This window comes from Pseudophryne corroboree, chromosome 6 (assembly GCF_028390025.1).
Source record: "Pseudophryne corroboree isolate aPseCor3 chromosome 6, aPseCor3.hap2, whole genome shotgun sequence".
NCBI lineage: Eukaryota > Metazoa > Chordata > Amphibia > Anura > Myobatrachidae > Pseudophryne > Pseudophryne corroboree.
The window spans coordinates 743,671,542-743,691,960 of NC_086449.1; the positions used below are offsets into that span (position 1 = coordinate 743,671,542).

The window sequence follows — 20,419 nt, forward strand, 5'->3', positions numbered from 1 at the left end:
GTGAAAGGTTACCATTCCCAAAAGTAGTCCACGTGGATGGTAAAGTATGAAAAAGTAAACAATCTAATAAAAAAAAAGCCATGTCAACCTTTTCATGTGTCGACCTGTCCTGTGTCAACCATTTTCATGGTCGACCATATGTCCTTGTCGACCATGTCAATGTCGATCAATAGTGGTCGACCTAATGACTGTCGACCTTAACATGGTCGACCATCCAAACGGATGCCGCATGACCTGGTCAATGAACCTCCGAAAAGAAAGTGTTGCTTTATAAATGTAAAAGGACATATATGACAAATCAAACTAAAAGTAGGGACTGCAGTCTGTAGCGTTATTTTGTCCCATCTCTTGTATCTCCTCCATTAGGCAATGTTTATATGCAGTGATACTTAAAATTGCTTTAATCACGTGGAAACAGATATTTCTGCATGGGTTTAATTAATAGACCCTTATATTTCTCAATATGCCATGCTCCATGCTCCAATATGCCATGCTCCATGCTCCAATATGCCATGCTCCATGCTCCAATATGCCATGCTCCAAGCTCCAATATGCCATGCTCCTCTCCACTTAGTAGTATTGGGCCTTTACATGCAGCAGGTATGGCCTGTATGCACTATAGCATTTACTCTACCAATGTCTGGAATTGGCCAGAAGGGATGCCAACACCATAAACCATTGGATGCATGCTTCATGGTATCATAAGCCTCTGTCTGAGGCATTGTCCCAGAATAGTCCTAGATCCTGTGATTGAGGTGGTCATGACGTAAGGATAACATCATGCCCATCACACCATGGTGTGACCATAGGCGCTCTATGAATGGAAGACAGCTCTCTCATCATGAAAACATGAAGTAAACATGATCAGTACCATTAAGTATTAAGTTGCGTTGACCGTAGGGAATGACTACACCCAAATCATGCCAGGAAAATGAGCACCACAGCATTGCAGGGTCATCAGAACTCTTCTCTGAAATTCTCAGGTCTATGGGTTCCTTTATTTAGCACCACATGTGCACCCATCCATTTGTTGGGAACATGATGAAGGATTATTCTTATCATCATATCACCTTTCCTCCACTGCTCAACAAGTCCATTGCCTGTGCCCTTTATACCACTGACCTCACAAATGTGCAATATCATGTGTGATGGCCGGGTTACGCACTATAAGCCCAGCATGGCACCCTGCTCTGTAGTCAACTTATGTTTTGTCTTGCACTTTAAATTAATACTGTATATAATATAACAATCCTGAATTATTTGCTTGTAGCTACTGAATCTGACTTTTCTGACTATGCTTTCCCTGTTCCTGGAGTTATATGTCGGCATCACCATAAAACAGTATATATAGAGTATATATATAAATGCAGGCAACCAGGGCTGACTAGCACTCTTATACACGACCATGAACATGCCGAGATGTTAATCATTTACATAACACTGGACGAGCCATAATTATATCCGGATGCCCTTGCTTTCAATAAATTTGGCACCTTCATTTAACCAGGTGTTTCCATTCTTAGTTCCCACAACGGTTGCATTCCCATAAATAAAACATTGAAACCTGCACGTGACTCAAATAATGCATCAAACGGTTTACCAAGCAGCCTCATTTTACACTTAAAGGATGTGTACCTCCCCGGGTGGAATTTGCGTGGACAGATTTTAACTTACGGCATGTAGTCGCCATTGGCCATCCGGTGACAATGACACCTTTTTGGGCACATGTTCTCGCATACTCCAAGAATGTCGGACACGGGCAGTGCATGTCCTCCGCACACTCGCACATGTCATTCTCACAAATGGCGACGAAGGGGTCAGGATCTACAGCTTGATGGCACTTTGTGAACGCTGGGGATGTTTTTAGAAATTGACATCTCTGCATGAAGTCCTGAAAACAAAGATTATATGTCAGCATGAATAACCATAGTCACAGCATATTATATGGTCAGGAGCACCTACGGCAAAGAATGGGACATTGCAGTGCATACATCAAGCAACAGTAGGCCGCAGGCATTTTAAAGTGTACCTGTTTCTTTCACAACGTGGAAGCAACCATTTTGAAAACAGCCTGTCCATTCACAAGGAAGAGAGCCATCTCTTCCCTCAGTGATATCACTAGATTCCAGTCAACCGATAGGCTGCACATTCAGTTGTGTCACTAAGGGGAGATGTATCAAGCCTTGGAGAGAGATAAAATGGGGAAGTTTCCAAAGCAACCAATTAAAATGTGTCATTTCATAGACTGTGATAGATAAATGATGGGTAGGAGCTGGTTGGTTTTGGCATCTCCCCCTTAGAGTGGGTACACACCACAGTGATATGTCCCCTGACTACCTATCGCGTCGACAGAGCTTGCCAACTCACTCAGGTAAGCATTTACACTTACCGATCAGCCACTCAATATGTCCGTCCTGACATCCAGCTAGGCGGCCATTTGAATTCACCCACCCAGCTGTGACATCGGTCACAGACATATCATTTGTATACACCCACTGACCTGCTCATGATATGTCGGCCACTCAAGCTTGAACGGCCAATATATCGCCCGACGCCCAGTGTGTAGCCAGCATTACTCCCCATAGATTGTACAATTGTGAAGTGTACGTGAAGTAGACGAAACACTCACAAGTAATAAATACAGTGCTAATGTCCCTCGCTGACATGATAAGCATGACCCAGATATTAGTATACAATAAAGCCCAATATTTTAGAATAGAGACAGATTTTTTATTTGTTCTAACAAGTTAACAAACTGGATTAGAAGTAACAGTTTGTTCCATCCATCTGCAAAGTTAAATTCTTTAGATTGATTTTCCAGGGAATGTTTCAAGGACTGTGAAATGTTTAGCTTTTCTAAATGTTTCAAGAAACTCGAATTTCGAATTAACTCTCAGAAAATGCCAAATTGTGTCACTGGTCCGTAGGTTTACTAGAGTGCATGATATGCACAGCTGGGGGTCATTCTCTAGGCAGACCCCTGTATCCATTCCTCACCAACCCTAACTAATCCTCTACCCCCTGCACCCAAGCCGGCTCCAGGCCTACTAGCATCCTGAGCAAGAAAATTTAAAAGCACGCCTATGGCGCGCACGTTCCTGGAAAAGTGGTCGTGGCCTCCCAACTCTATATTATCAGACTATAAATAAATAGATTTTCACACCCCCTCTACACACACAATTACCACATACACATAACACTCACAGTAGTGTTCCTTACAGATAATGTCTCTAGTATAGTGCCAGATACACATAATGACCCCAGTAGTGCAGTGCCAGATATACATTCGCCCCCAGTGGTGCCAAATACACATACACCCAAAGTAGTGCCAGATACACATTATATACTCACACCAGTGCCAGATACACATATGCCTCCAGCAGTGCAGTGCCAGATACACATTATATGCCTCCACAGTGCCAGATACATATTATATGCCCCCACAGTGCCAGATCCACATTATATGCTCCCAGCAGTGCCAGATGCACATTAAATGCCCCCACAGTTCCAGATAGACATGATATGCCTCCACAGTGTTAGATACACATTAAATACCCCCAGCAGTGCCAGATACACACATGCCCCCAGTATTGCAGTGCCAGATACACATACGCCTCCAGTAGTGCTACATACACATACACCCCCAGTAGTGCCAGATACACATTATATGCTCACACCAGTGCCAGATACACATATCCCCCCAGCTGTGCAGTGTCAGATACACATTATATGCCCCCACACTGTCAGATACACATGTGCCCCCACAGTGCCAGATACATGTGCCCCCAGAGTTCCAGATACACATGACCCCAGAGTTCCAGATACACGTACCCCCAGAGTGCTAGATACACGTGCCCCCACAGATTGCCAGATACATGTGCCCCCAGAGTGCCAGATACACTTGCCCCCTAGAGTGCCAGATACACGTGCCCCCAGAGTGTGGCTGATTTGAAATGCGTCCGGCTACCAGCTGCCCTTAGGAGTCGGCGCCCTGCGCGGCCGCTTCTAAGGAACATGCCTGGAGACGGTCCTGCCTGCACCAAACGTTTACCTGATATTCTGTCACATTCTACAAAATCATAAACTCTCCATGGCCCATGCATTCCCATGCTCCATGCACACCAACTTATATATAAATAAACACACGGACAACTGTAAATTGCGGTGAAATGGGTCAGCTTATTTATTGAGAGGGTTTAAACTAACTATTTAAATTTAAAGCTAACTAAAGTATGGTGGCAAGGTAAGAACGGCCGAGCGTAAGCAAACATATTAACAATAACTATATGAACTTGGGCCAACTGCCCGACAGGCAAGGAAGAGCCAACTGCCACCTTCCTTGCCCATCTGACTCGCCAAGCAGGACCAACTGCCCAAGCCTTGCGAGAGCAACACTCCAAACTGATGAGGCCATCTGCCCACATCAGCATCAACTTGAGGCAGCAGTTCAGCCATGTGTAAGGAGAAAGGAGGCCCACCGAGTCCGATGATGCCCTCCGATCCGCCCCTGTTTGACCATGCCCATACTCTTCCCTGACTGAACTGCTCCCCAGGGAAAATTAACCTATGCCTAACCATAACAACACCTAAGCCGTTCTGAGACTGGCCACCTCAACCAACCCAATCAATAACCAGCCGACACATGAAACCAAATCCACAACAAGGGAGGGACGGGAGGGTAACGACCCAGCAAAAGAGGATGAACCTTCCAGAAACTTCCCTACCTATTAATACACAATCCCCTCCTCAAACTGCTGCTCCAATCAAATTCCCCTAACCATTCCTTTAATTCCTCCCAATAAAATTGCTAACACTTTATGTGCCTAATCGGAGCCTGAACCTGCAGGGCCAGGAGGTTTATGACACTGCTGCCATATAGCAATGTCCTCCGTGTTCTTTCCAGTTACAGAACAATGTAAAAAATTATATGCAGATGTATGAAAGGGAGATTATTTGAAATAAACATCTAATCCTCCCACCCACTATGAGAATGTAACTTTTCATACCTGAATTTCCCAATAACAGCTGGCATTTCTGAACTGCATACTCTGCTTCATGCCACTATACATGTAGCTAAGCAATGCATTACTCACCTTAGTACAAGTGGCATCACGTTTGATACAGACATAAATATATTATTTATTTATTAGCAGTTTCTTATATAGCGCAGCATATTCCATTACTCTTTACAATTAGAACAACAGTAATAGAACAAAACTGAGTAAAAACAGACAGACATAGAGGTAGGAAGGCCCTGCTAGCAAGCTTACAATCTATAGGGAAATAGGCATTGATACACAAGGAGATGCTACCTATTGCATAATGGTCCACCACAGTGGCAAACGCAGGATTTGCATGGGGGGGTTTCCAGAACTGGGTGGAGCCAATCACGGGGGTGGGGACTGAGGTGGCCCAGTATATGCTGGGTCCGTAAAACTAGTGTGTCTGTGTGTGTATATATATATATATATATATATATATATCCCATGTAAAGAAGGCGGCACTCAGAGACTTGAAGGTGCAAAAGAATATTTAGTAAACAAGCTGCAGAGTTACATCAATGTTTCGGGGCGCACAGCCCCTTCATCAGGATGATGAAGGGGCTGCGCGCCCCGAAACGTTGATATAACTCTGCAGCTTGTTTACTAAATATTCTTTTGCACCTTCAAGTCTGTGAGTGCCGCCTTCTTTACATGGGATAGTGATGGAGGTGGAAACCTCATAGGATGGCACCTGAGCCAGAAAGCCCACGGAGGCCTTCCGAGTGCCGGCTACTACAAGGGTATCTATCTATCTATCTATCTATCTATCTATCTATCTATCTATAATACATATCTACACATATATATACTGTGTATATATATATATATATATATATATATATACACACACACACGCATACATAAACACATATACATAGCATATTAAACATACATACATATATATATATATATATACATACACACACATACAGTACACGTATATATACACATGTATATATTATATGTGTGTGTGTTTATATGTATGTATGTATGTATGTATATACATGTGTATATATGTATGCACATGGATATATATGTACTATAATTAAAATAAAGTAAACTTTTACTGCACTTACAAGTGCCACCAGGAAGACAGCAGGCTGCAGAGGACGCTAGACAGCCATTAATAATACTCATGCAGCTAAAAAAATAAATAAAAAAAATTTGTGGAGGGGGGGTTTCTGGGTACTCGGAAACCCCCCCTGGGTGCGCCACTGCACCAGATTGCTAGGTTCTTAATGGGTTGTATGATGATACCCCGCAATGTTGGCCAAGTGTCATTAAATCATAAAAATGTATGCAGCACTGCATAAATGAGAGGTTCCCAGGCATGGCAAACTGATTAAATATAAACTGGCTTTATAAACAGATGTTATCTTTAGTCAACTCATGTGAACTCCATCTGGTTTCATCTAGAGATATGCGGCGGATACCTTTCAGGTTTTGTGTTTTGGTTTTAGATCTGGGCTAGTGTTTTGGATCTGGATTGGTTTTGCCAAAACCATCTTTTCGGGTTTTGGTTTTGGATCTGGATGATATTTGAAAAAAACATAAAAACAGCTAAAATCACAGAATTTGGGGGTAATTTTGATCCTAAGGTATTATTAGAATCAATAACATTCATTTCCACTCATTTTCAGTAGAGATGAGCGGGTTCGGTTCCTCGGAATCCGAACCCCCCCGAACTTCAGCCTTTTTACACAGGTCCGAGGCAGACTCGGATCTTCCCGCCTTGCTCGGTTAACCCGAGCGCGCCCGAACGTCATCATCCCGCTGTCGGATTCTCGCGAGGCTCGTATTCTATCGCGAGACTCGGATTCTATATAAGGAGCCGCGCGTCGCCGCCATTTTCACACGTGCATTGAGATTGATAGGGAGAGGACGTGGCTGGCGTCCTCTCCGTTAGAATAGATAGAGACACTTGAGTTGATTTACTACTAACTTAGTAATTTTGGGGAGCATTAGGAGTACTCAGAGTGCAGAGTTTTGCTGATAGTTACTAGTGACCACCACCAGTTTTATTTATTATTTAATATAATCCGTTCTCTGCCTGAAAAAAAACGATACACAGTCACATACCATATCTGTGCTCAGCCTCAGTGTGCTGCATGATAATATCATCTATGTATATCTGACTGTGCTGAGTGCTCACTGCTCACACAGCTGAATTGTGGGGGAGACTGGGGTGCAGTTATAGCAGGAGTACAGTGCACACTTTTGCTGCCAGTGTGACTGACCAGTGACCACCAGTATATTGTCTGCCTGAAAAAGTTAAACACTCCTGTGGTGTTTTTTTTTTTTATTCTATAAACGCATTCTGCTGACAGTGTCCAGCAGGTCCGTCATTCATTATATTATATAAATATTTACCTGCAGTAGTGTTATATTTTTTTTGTTCATCTCTATCATCTTTATCATCTCTATATTAGCAGACGCAGTACGGTAGTCCACGGCTGTGGCTACCTCTAGAGATGAGCGGGTTCGGTTTCTCTGAATCCGAACCCGCCCGAACTTCATGTTTTTTTTTCACGGGTCCGAGCGACTCGGATCTTCCCGCCTTGCTCGGTTAACCCGAGCGCGCCCGAACGTCATCATGACGCTGTCGGATTCTCGCGAGGCTCGGATTCTATCGCGAGACTCGGATTCTATATAAGGAGCCGCGCGTCGCCGCCATTTTCACACGTGCATTGAGATTGATAGGGAGAGGACGTGGCTGGCGTCCTCTCCATTTAGATTAGGGTTGAGAGAGAGAGAGAGAGATTGACCTGAGGCTGTGATACTGTAGAAGAGAGTGCAGAGTTTAGTGACTGACGACCACAGTGACCACCAGACAGTGCAGTTGTTTGTTTTATTTAATATATCCGTTCTCTGCCTGAAAAAAACGATACACACAGTGACTCAGTCACATACCATATCTGTGTGCACTGCTCAGCCCAGTGTGCTGCATCAATGTATATATATATCTGACTGTGCTCAGCTCACACAGCTTATAATTGTGGGGGAGACTGGGTAGCACTGCAGTGCCAGTTATAGGTTATAGCAGGAGCCAGGAGTACATAATATTATATTAAAATTAAACAGTGCACACTTTTGCTGCAGGAGTGCCACTGCCAGTGTGACTAGTGACCAGTGACCTGACCATCAGTATATATAATATTAGTAGTATACTATCTCTTTATCAACCAGTCTATATTAGCAGCAGACACAGTACAGTGCGGTAGTTCACGGCTGTGGCTACCTCTGTGTCGGCACTCGGCAGCCCGTCCATAATTGTATATACCACCTAACCGTGGTTTTTTTTTCTTTCTTTATAGTCATACTAGTTACGAGTATACTATCTCTTTATCAACCAGTCTATATTAGCAGCAGACACAGTACAGTGCGGTAGTTCACGGCTGTGGCTACCTCTGTGTCGGCACTCGGCAGCCCGTCCATAATTGTATATACCACCTAACCGTGGTTTTTTTTTCTTTCTTTATACATACATACTAGTTACGAGTATACTATCTCTTTATCAACCAGTCTATATATTAGCAGCAGACACAGTACAGTGCGGTAGTTCACGGCTGTGGCTACCTCTGTGTCGGCACTCGGCAGCCCGTCCATAATTGTATATACCACCTAACCGTGGTTTTTTTTTCTTTCTTTATACATACATACTAGTTACGAGTATACTATCTCTTTATCAACCAGTCTATATTAGCAGCAGACACAGTACAGTGCGGTAGTTCACGGCTGTGGCTACCTCTGTGTCGGCACTCGGCAGCCCGTCCATAATTGTATATACCACCTAACCGTGGTTTTTTTTTCTTTCTTTATACATACATACTAGTTACGAGTATACTATCTCTTTATCAACCAGTCTATATATTAGCAGCAGACACAGTACAGTGCGGTAGTTCACGGCTGTGGCTACCTCTGTGTCGGCACTCGGCAGCCCGTCCATAATTGTATATACCACCTAACCGTGTTTTTTTTTTCTTTCTTTATAGTCATACTAGTTACGAGTATACTATCTCTTTATCAACCAGTCTATATTAGCAGCAGACACAGTACAGTGCGGTAGTTCACGGCTGTGGCTACCTCTGTGTCGGCACTCGGCAGCCCGTCCATAATTGTATATACCACCTAACCGTGGTTTTTTTTTCTTTCTTTATACATACATACTAGTTACGAGTATACTATCTCTTTATCAACCAGTCTATATATTAGCAGCAGACACAGTACAGTGCGGTAGTTCACGGCTGTGGCTACCTCTGTGTCGGCACTCGGCAGCCCGTCCATAATTGTATATACCACCTAACCGTGGTTTTTTTTTCTTTCTTTATACATACATACTAGTTACGAGTATACTATCTCTTTATCAACCAGTCTATATATTAGCAGCAGACACAGTACAGTGCGGTAGTTCACGGCTGTGGCTACCTCTGTGTCAGCACTCGGCAGCCCGTCCATAATTGTATATACCACCTAACCGTGGTTTTTTTTTCTTTCTTTATACATACATACTAGTTACGAGTATACTATCTCTTTATCAACCAGTCTATATATTAGCAGCAGACACAGTACAGTGCGGTAGTTCACGGCTGTGGCTACCTCTGTGTCGGCACTCAGCAGCCCGTCCATAATTGTATATACCACCTAACCGTGGTTTTTTTTTCTTTCTTTATACATACATACTAGTTACGAGTATACTATCTCTTTATCAACCAGTCTATATATTAGCAGCAGACACAGTACAGTGCGGTAGTTCACGGCTGTGGCTACCTCTGTGTCGGCACTCGGCAGCCCGTCCATAATTGTATACTAGTATCCAATCCATCCATCTCCATTGTTTACCTGAGGTGCCTTTTAGTTGTGCCTATTAAAATATGGAGAACAAAAATGTTGAGGTTCCAAAATTAGGGAAAGATCAAGATCCACTTCCACCTCGTGCTGAAGCTGCTGCCACTAGTCATGGCCGAGACGATGAAATGCCAGCAACGTCGTCTGCCAAGGCCGATGCCCAATGTCATAGTACAGAGCATGTCAAATCCAAAACACCAAATATCAGTAAAAAAAGGACTCCAAAACCTAAAATAAAATTGTCGGAGGAGAAGCGTAAACTTGCCAATATGCCATTTACCACACGGAGTGGCAAGGAACGGCTGAGGCCCTGGCCTATGTTCATGGCTAGTGGTTCAGCTTCACATGAGGATGGAAGCACTCAGCCTCTCGCTAGAAAAATGAAAAGACTAAAGCTGGCAAAAGCAGTAGCACCGCAAAGAACTGTGCGTTCTTCGAAATCCCAAATCCACAAGGAGAGTCCGACTCCAATTGTGTCGGTTGCGATGCCTGACCTTCCCAACACTGGACGTGAAGAGCATGCGCCTTCCACCATTTGCACGCCCCCTGCAAGTGATGGAAGGAGCACCCGCAGTCCAGTTCCTGATAGTCAGATTGAAGATGTCAGTGTTGAAGTACACCAGGATGAGGAGGATATGGGTGTTGCTGGCGCTGGGGAGGAAATTGACCAGGAGGATTCTGATGGTGAGGTGGTTTGTTTAAGTCAGGCACCCGGGGAGACACCTGTTGTCCGTGGTAGGAATATGGCCGTTGACATGCCTGGTGAAAATACCAAAAAAATCAGCTCTTCGGTGTGGAAGTATTTCACCAGAAATGCGGACAACAGGTGTCAAGCCGTGTGTTCCCTTTGTCAAGCTGTAATAAGTAGGGGTAAGGACGTTAACCACCTCGGAACATCCTCCCTTATACGTCACCTGCAGCGCATTCATAATAAGTCAGTGACAAGTTCAAAAACTTTGGGTGACAGCGGAAGCAGTCCACTGACCAGTAAATCCCTTCCTCTTGTAACCAAGCTCACGCAAACCACCCCACCAACTCCCTCAGTGTCAATTTCCTCCTTCCCCAGGAATGCCAATAGTCCTGCAGGCAATGTCACTGGCAATTCTGACGAGTCCTCTCCTGCCTGGGATTCCTCCGATGCATCCTTGCGTGTAACGCCTACTGCTGCTGGCGCTGCTGTTGTTGCTGCTGGGAGTCGATGGTCATCCCAGAGGGGAAGTCGTAAGCCCACTTGTACTACTTCCAGTAAGCAATTGACTGTTCAACAGTCCTTTGCGAGGAAGATGAAATATCACAGCAGTCATCCTGCTGCAAAGCGGATAACTGAGGCCTTGACAACTCTGTTGGTGTTAGACGTGCGTCCGGTATCCGCCGTTAGTTCACAGGGAACTAGACAATTTATTGAGGCAGTGTGCCCCCGTTACCAAATACCATCTAGGTTCCACTTCTCTAGGCAGGCGATACCGAGAATGTAAACGGACGTCAGAAAAAGACTCACCAGTGTCCTAAAAAATGCAGTTGTACCCAATGTCCACTTAACCACGGACATGTGGACAAGTGGAGCAGGGCAGGGTCAGGACTATATGACTGTGACAGCCCACTGGGTAGATGTATGGACTCCCGCCGCAAGAACAGCAGCGGCGGCACCAGTAGCAGCATCTCGCAAACGCCAACTCTTTCCTAGGCAGGCTACGCTTTGTATCACCGCTTTCCAGAATACGCACACAGCTGAAAACCTCTTACGGCAACTGAGGAAGATCATCGCGGAATGGCTTACCCCAATTGGACTCTCCTGTGGATTTGTGGCATCGGACAACGCCAGCAATATTGTGTGTGCATTAAATATGGGCAAATTCCAGCACGTCCCATGTTTTGCACATACCTTGAATTTGGTGGTGCAGAATTTTTTAAAAAACGACAGGGGCGTGCAAGAGATGCTGTCGGTGGCCAGAAGAATTGCGGGACACTTTCGGCGTACAGGCACCACGTACAGAAGACTGGAGCACCACCAAAAACTACTGAACCTGCCCTGCCATCATCTGAAGCAAGAAGTGGTAACGAGGTGGAATTCAACCCTCTATATGCTTCAGAGGTTGGAGGAGCAGCAAAAGGCCATTCAAGCCTATACAATTGAGCACGATATAGTAGGTGGAATGCACCTGTCTCAAGCGCAGTGGAGAATGATTTCAACGTTGTGCAAGGTTCTGATGCCCTTTGAACTTGCCACACGTGAAGTCAGTTCAGACACTGCCAGCCTGAGTCAGGTCATTCCCCTCATCAGGCTTTTGCAGAAGAAGCTGGAGACATTGAAGGAGGAGCTAACACGGAGCGATTCCGCTAGGCATGTGGGACTTGTGGATGGAGCCCTTAATTCGCTTAACAAGGATTCACGGGTGGTCAATCTGTTGAAATCAGAGCACTACATTTTGGCCACCGTGCTCGATCCTAGATTTAAAGCCTACCTTGGATCTCTCTTTCCGGCAGACACAAGTCTGCTGGGGTTGAAAGACCTGCTGGTGACAAAATTGTCAAGTCAAGCGGAACGCGACCTGTCAACATCTCCTCCTTCACATTCTCCCGCAACTGGGGGTGCGAGGAAAAGGCTCAGAATTCCGAGCCCACCCGCTGGCGGTGATGCAGGGCAGTCTGGAGCGACTGCTGATGCTGACATCTGGTCCGGACTGAAGGACCTGACAACGATTACGGACATGTCGTCTACTGTCACTGCATATGATTCTCTCAACATTGATAGAATGGTGGAGGATTATATGAGTGACCGCATCCAAGTAGGCACGTCACACAGTCCGTACTTATACTGGCAGGAAAAAGAGGCAATTTGGAGGCCCTTGCACAAACTGGCTTTATTCTACCTAAGTTGCCCTCCCACAAGTGTGTACTCCGAAAGAGTGTTTAGTGCCGCCGCTCACCTTGTCAGCAATCGGCGTACGAGGTTACATCCAGAAAATGTGGAGAAGATGATGTTCATTAAAATGAATTATAATCAATTCCTCCGCGGAGACATTGACCAGCAGCAATTGCCTCCACAAAGTACACAGGGAGCTGAGATGGTGGATTCCAGTGGGGACGAATTGATAATCTGTGAGGAGGGGGATGTACACGGTGATATATCGGAGGGTGATGATGAGGTGGACATCTTGCCTCTGTAGAGCCAGTTTGTGCAAGGAGAGATTAATTGCTTCTTTTTTGGGGGGGGTCCAAACCAACCCGTCATATCAGTCACAGTCGTGTGGCAGACCCTGTCACTGAAATGATGGGTTGGTTAAAGTGTGCATGTCCTGTTTTGTTTATACAACATAAGGGTGGGTGGGAGGGCCCAAGGACAATTCCATCTTGCACCTCTTTTTTCTTTTCTTTTTCTTTGCGTCATGTGCTGTTTGGGGAGGGTTTTTTGGAAGGGACATCCTGCGTGACACTGCAGTGCCACTCCTAGATGGGCCCGGTGTTTGTGTCGGCCACTAGGGTCGCTTATCTTACTCACACAGCTACCTCATTGCGCCTCTTTTTTTCTTTGCGTCATGTGCTGTTTGGGGAGGGTTTTTTGGAAGGGACATCCTGCGTGACACTGCAGTGACACTCCTAGATGGGCCCGGTGTTTGTGTCGGCCACTAGGGTCGCTTATCTTACTCACACAGCTACCTCATTGCGCCTCTTTTTTTCTTTGCGTCATGTGCTGTTTGGGGAGGGTTTTTTGGAAGGGACATCCTGCGTGACACTGCAGTGCCACTCCTAGATGGGCCCGGTGTTTGTGTCGGCCACTAGGGTCGCTAATCTTACTCACACAGCTACCTCATTGCGCCTCTTTTTTTCTTTGCGTCATGTGCTGTTTGGGGAGGGTTTTTTGGAAGGGCCATCCTGCGTGACACTGCAGTGCCACTCCTAGATGGGCCCGGTGTTTGTGTCGGCCACTAGGGTCGCTTATCTTACTCACACAGCGACCTCGGTGCAAATTTTAGGACTAAAAATAATATTGTGAGGTGTGAGGTATTCAGAATAGACTGAAAATGAGTGGAAATTATGGTTTTTGAGGTTAATAATACTTTGGGATCAAAATGACCGCCAAATTCTATGATTTAAGCTGTTTTTTAGGTTTTTTGGAAAAAAACACCCGAATCCAAAACACACCCGAATCCGACAAAAAAAATTCGGTGAGGTTTTGCCAAAACGCGGTCGAACCCAAAACACGGCCGCGGAACCGAAACCAAAACACAAAACCCGAAAAATTTCCGGCGCTCATCTCTAGCTACCTCTGTGTCGTCAGTGCTCGTCCATAATTGTATACCTACCTGTGGTGGGGTTTTTTTTTCTATCTTCTTCATATTAGTAGTTTAGGAGTCTGCTGACAGTGTCCAGCAGGTCCGTCATTATATTATATATACCTGCAGTAGTGATATATATATATTTTTTATATCATTATCATCTCTATACTAGCAGACGCAGTACGGTAGTCCACGGCTGTAGCTACCTCTGTGTCGTCAGTGCTCGTCCATAATTGTATACCTACCTGTGGTGGGTTTTTTTTTTCTATCTTCTTCATACTAGTAGTTTAGGAGTCTGCTGACAGTGTCCAGCAGGTCCGTCATTATATTATATATACCTGCAGTAGTGATATATATATATTTTTTATATCATTATCATCTCTATACTAGCAGACGCAGTACGGTAGTCCACGGCTGTAGCTACCTCTGTGTCGTCAGTGCTCGTCCATAATTGTATACCTACCTGTGGTGGGGTTTTTTTTTCTATCTTCTTCATACTAGTAGTTTAGGAGTCTGCTGACAGTGTCCAGCAGGTCCGTCATTATATTATATATACCTGCAGTAGTGATAAATATATATTTTTTATATCATTATCATCTCTATACTAGCAGACGCACAGGGCCGGTTCAAGGGCGCTCTGCGCCCCGGGCAGGAAATGGGGCGTGGCCTAATACAGGGGGCGTGGTCAATTACGCCCCCTGTACATTAAAAGCGCCGCTTGAATGCTGAGCGGTGCGCGATGACGTCATCGCGCACCGCACAGCAAAAGGTCCTCTCCACGAAGGGAAACTAGACGCTATGAGTCTAGTTCCCTTCGTAGAGAGGACCTTTGCTGTGCGGTGCGCGATGACGTCATCGCGCACCGCTCAGCAAAGTTACTCTCCAGGAAGGGAAACTAGACGCATAGCGTCTAGTTCCCTTCAGGAGGCGGACGGGGACGGGATGGGGACGGGGACGGCAGCGGAGGCGGACAGGGACACAGCGGACAGCAGTGGCGGATCTTGCCATGGTGCGGCGCCCTCCGGACGGCGCCAGCGCCATCCGGAAGGCGGCGCCCCGGGCAAAAGTCCTGCTTGCCCGTGGCAAGATCCGCCACTGCAGACGCAGTACGGTAGTCCACGGCTGTAGCTACCTCTGTGTCGTCAGTCACTCGTCATCCATAAGTATACTAGTATCCATCCATCTCCATTGTTTACCTGAGGTGCCTTTTAGTTGTGCCTATTAAAATATGGAGAACAAAAATGTTGAGGTTCCAAAAATAGGGAAAGATCAAGATCCACTTCCACCTCGTGCTGAAGCTGCTGCCACTAGTCATGGCCGAAACAATGAAATTCCATCAACGTCGTCTGCCAAGGCCGATGCCCAATGTCATAGTACAGAGCATGTAAAATCCAAAACACAAAATATCAGTAAAAAAAGGACTCAAAAATCTAAAATAAAATCGTCGGAGGAGAAGCGTAAACTTGCCAATATGCCATTTACCACACGGAGTGGCAAGGAACGGCTGAGGCCCTGGCCTATGTTCATGGCTAGTGGTTCAGCTTCACATGAGGATGGAAGCACTCAGCCTCTCGCTAGAAAAATGAAAAGACTTAAGCTGGCAAAAGCACAGCAAAGAACTGTGCGTTCTTCGAAATCACAAATCCACAAGGAGAGTCCAATTGTGTCGGTTGCGATGCCTGACCTTCCCAACACTGGACGTGAAGAGCATGCGCCTTCCACCATTTGCACGCCCCCTGCAAGTGCTGGAAGGAGCACCCGCAGTCCAGTACCTGATAGTCAGATTGAAGATGTCAGTGTTGAAGTACACCAGGATGAGGAGGATATGGGTGTTGCTGGCGCTGGGGAGGAAATTGACAAGGAGGATTCTGATGGTGAGGTGGTTTGTTTAAGTCAGGCACCCGGGGAGACACCTGTTGTCCGTGGGAGGAATATGGCCATTGACATGCCTGGTGAAAATACCAAAAAAATCAGCTCTTCGGTGTGGAAGTATTTCAACAGAAATGCGGACAACAGGTGTCAAGCCGTGTGTTGCCTTTGTCAAGCTGTAATAAGTAGGGGTAAGGACGTTAACCACCTCGGAACATCCTCCCTTATACGTCACCTGCAGCGCATTCATCATAAGTCAGTGACAAGTTCAAAAACTTTGGGCGACAGCGGAAGCAGTCCACTGACCAGTAAATCCCTTCCTCTTGTAACCAAGCTCACGCAAACCACCCCACCAACTCCCTCAGTGTCAATTTCCTTCTTCCCCAGGAATGCCAATAGTCCTGCAGGCCATGTCACTGGCAATTCTGATGAGTCCTCTCCTGCCTGGGATTCCTCCGATGCATCCTTGCGTGTAACGCCTACTGCTGCTGGCGCTGCTGTTGTTGCTGCTGGGAGTCGATGGTCATCCCAGAGGGGAAGTCGTAAGCCCACTTGTACTACTTCCAGTAAGCAATTGACTGTCCAACAGTCCTTTGCGAGGAAGATGAAATATCACAGCAGTCATCCTGCTGCAAAGCGGATAACTGAGGCCTTGGCATCCTGGGCGGTGAGAAACGTGGTTCCGGTATCCATCATTACTGCAGAGCCAACTATAGACTTGTTTGAGGTACTGTGTCCCCGGTACCAAATACCATCTAGGTTCCATTTCTCTAGGCAGGCGATACCAAAAATGTACACAGACCTCAGAAAAAGACTCACCAGTGTCCTAAAAAATGCAGTTGTACCCAATGTCCACTTAACCACGGACATGTGGACAAGTGGAGCAGGGCATACTCAGGACTATATGACTGTGACAGCCCACTGGGTAGATGTATTGACTCCCGCCGCAAGAACAGCAGCGGCGGCACCAGTAGCAGCATCTCGCAAACGCCAACTCTTTCCTAGGCAGGCTACGCTTTGTATCACCGCTTTCCAGAATACGCACACAGCTGAAAACCTCTTACGGCAACTGAGGAAGATCATCGCAGAATGGCTTACCCCAATTGGACTCTCCTGTGGATTTGTGGCATCGGACAACGCCAGCAATATTGTGTGTGCATTAAATATGGGCAAATTCCAGCACGTCCCATGTTTTGCACATACCTTGAATTTGGTGGTGCAGAATTATTTAAAAAACGACAGGGGCGTGCAAGAGATGCTGTCGGTGGCCAGAAGAATTGCGGGACACTTTCGGCGTACAGGCACCACGTACAGAAGACTGGAGCAACACCAAAAACGCCTGAACCTGCCCTGCCATCATCTGAAGCAAGAAGTGGTAACGAGGTGGAATTCAACCCTCTATATGCTTCAGAGGTTGGAGGAGCAGCAAAAGGCCATTCAAGCCTATACAACTGACCACGATATAGGAGGTGGAATGCACCTGTCTCAAGCGCAGTGGAGAATGATTTCAACGTTGTGCAAGGTTCTGCAACCTTTTGAACTTGCCACACGTGAAGTCAGTTCAGACACTGCCAGCCTGAGTCAGGTCATTCCCCTCATCAGGCTTTTGCAGAAGAAGCTGGAGACATTGAAGGAGGAGCTAACTAGAGATGTGCACTTGAAATTTTTCGGGTTTTGTGTTTTGGTTTTGGGTTCGGTTCCGCGGCCGTGTTTTGGGTTCGACCGCGTTTTGGCAAAACCTCACCGAATTTTTTTTGTCGGATTCGGGTGTGTTTTGGATTCGGGTTTTTTTTTTTAAAAACACTAAAAAACAGCTTAAATCATAGAATTTGGGGGTCATTTTGATCCCAAAGTATTATTAACCTCAAAAACCATAATTTCCACTCATTTTCAGTCTATTCTGAATACCTCACACCTCACAATATTATTTTTAGTCCTAAAATTTGCACCTAGGTCGCTGGATGACTAAGCTAAGCGACCCTAGTGGCCGACACAAACACCGTGCCCATCTAGGAGTGGCACTGCAGTGTCACGCAGGATGGCCCTTCCAAAAAACACTCCCCAAACAGCACATGACGCAAAGAAAAAAAGAGGCGCAATGAGGTAGCTGTGTGAGTAAGATAAGCGACCCCAGTGGCCGACACAAACACCGGGCCCATCTAGGAGTGTCACTGCAGTGTCACGCAGGATGGCCCTTCCAAAAAACCCTCCCCAAACAGCACATGACGCAAAGAAAAAAAGAGGCGCAATGAGGTAGCTGTGTGAGTAAGATAAGCGACCCTAGTGGCCGACACAAACACCGGGCCCATCTAGGAGTGGCACTGCAGTGTCACGCAGGATGGCCCTTCCAAAAAAACCTCCCCAAACAGCACATGACGCAAAGAAAAAAAGAGGCGCAATGAGGTAGCTGTGTGAGTAAGATAAGCGACCCTAGTGGCCGACACAAACACCGTGCCCATCTAGGAGTGGCACTGCAGTGTCACGCAGGATGGCCCTTCCAAAAAACCCTCCCCAAACAGCACATGACGCAAAGAAAAAAAGAGGCGCAATGAGGTAGCTGTGTGAGTAAGATAAGCGACCCTAGTGGCCGACACAAACACCGGGCCCATCTAGGAGTGGCACTGCAGTGTCACGCAGGATGGCCCTTCCAAAAAACCCTCCCCAAACAGCACATGACGCAAAGAAAAAAAGAGGCGCAATGAGGTAGCTGTGTGAGTAAGATAAGCGACCCTAGTGGCCGACACAAACACCGGGCCCATCTAGGAGTGGCACTGCAGTGTCACGCAGGATGGCCCTTCCAAAAAACCCTCCCCAAACAGCACATGACGCAAAGAAAAAAAGAGGCACAATGAGGTAGCTGTGTGAGTAAGATAAGCGACCCTAGTGGCCGACACAAACACCGTGCCCATCTAGGAGTGGCACTGCAGTGTCACGCAGGATGGCCCTTCCAAAAAACCCTCCCCAAACAGCACATGACGCAAAGAAAAATAGAGGCGCAATGAGGTAGCTGTGTGAGTAAGATAAGCGACCCTAGTGGCCGACACAAACACCGTGCCCATCTAGGAGTGGCACTGCAGTGTCACGCAGGATGGCCCTTCCAAAAAACCCTCCCCAAACAGCACATGACGCAAAGAAAAAAAGAGGCGCAATGAGGTAGCTGTGTGAGTAAGATAAGCGACCCTAGTGGCCGACACAAACACCGGGCCCATCTAGGAGTGGCACTGCAGTGTCACGCAGGATGGCCCTTCCAAAAAACCCTCCCCAAACAGCACATGACGCAAAGAAAAAAAGAGGCGCAATGAGGTAGCTGTGTGAGTAAGATAAGCGACCCTAGTGGCCGACACAAACACCGTGCCCATCTAGGAGTGGCACTGCAGTGTCACGCAGGATGGCCCTTCCAAAAAACCCTCCCCAAACAACACATGACGCAAAGAAAAAAAGAGGCGCAATGAGGTAGCTGTGTGAGTAAGATAAGCGACCCTAGTGGCCGACACAAACACCGTGCCCATCTAGGAGTGGCACTGCAGTGTCACGCAGGATGGCCCTTCCAAAAAACCCTCCCCAAACAGCACATGACGCAAAGAAAAAAAGAGGCGCAATGAGGTAGCTGTGTGAGTAAGATAAGCGACCCTAGTGGCCGACACAAACACCGGGCCCATCTAGGAGTGGTACTGCAGTGTCACGCAGGATGGCCCTTCCAAAAAACCCTCCCCAAACAGCACATGACGCAAAGAAAAAAAGAGGCGCAATGAGGTAGCTGTGTGAGTAAGATAAGCGACCCTAGTGGCCGACACAAACACCGGGCCCATCTAGGAGTGGCACTGCAGTGTCACGCAGGATGGCCCTTCCAAAAAACATTCCACAAACAGCACATGACGCAAAGAAAAATTAAAGAAAAAAGAGGTGCAAGATGGAATTGTCCTTGGGCCCTCCCACCCACCCTTATGTTGTATAAACAGGACATGCACACTTTAACCAACCCATCATTTCAGTGACAGGGTCTGCCACACGACTGTGACTGAAATGACGGGTTGGTTTGGACCCCCACCAAAAAAGAAGCAATTAATCTCTCCTTGCACAAACTGGCTCTACAGAGGCAAGATGTCCACCTCATCATCATCCTCCGATATATCACCGTGTACATCCCCCTCCTCACAGATTATCAATTCGTCCCCACTGGAATCCACCATCTCAGCTCCCTGTGTACTTTGTGGAGGCAATTGCTGCTGGTCAATGTCTCCACGGAGGAATTGATTATAATTCATTTTAATGAACATCATCTTCTCCACATTTTCTGGATGTAACCTCGTACGCCGATTGCTGACAAGGTGAGCGGCGGCACTAAACACTCTTTCGGAGTACACACTTGTGGGAGGGCAACTTAGG

The 20,419-nt window shown here is 46.5% G+C and overlaps 1 protein-coding gene across 1 annotated transcript in view; it reads right to left on the bottom strand.

The window, feature by feature from the left end:
* VWF (von Willebrand factor) overlaps positions 1 to 20,419 on the bottom strand; it is a 487,638-nt gene that overhangs the window by 420,370 nt on the left and 46,849 nt on the right. The window contains exon 7 of the mRNA XM_063928500.1: positions 1,675 to 1,891. Coding sequence (XP_063784570.1) covers positions 1,675 to 1,891 — 217 coding nt within the window. The remainder of the gene's footprint in view (positions 1 to 1,674; positions 1,892 to 20,419) is intronic.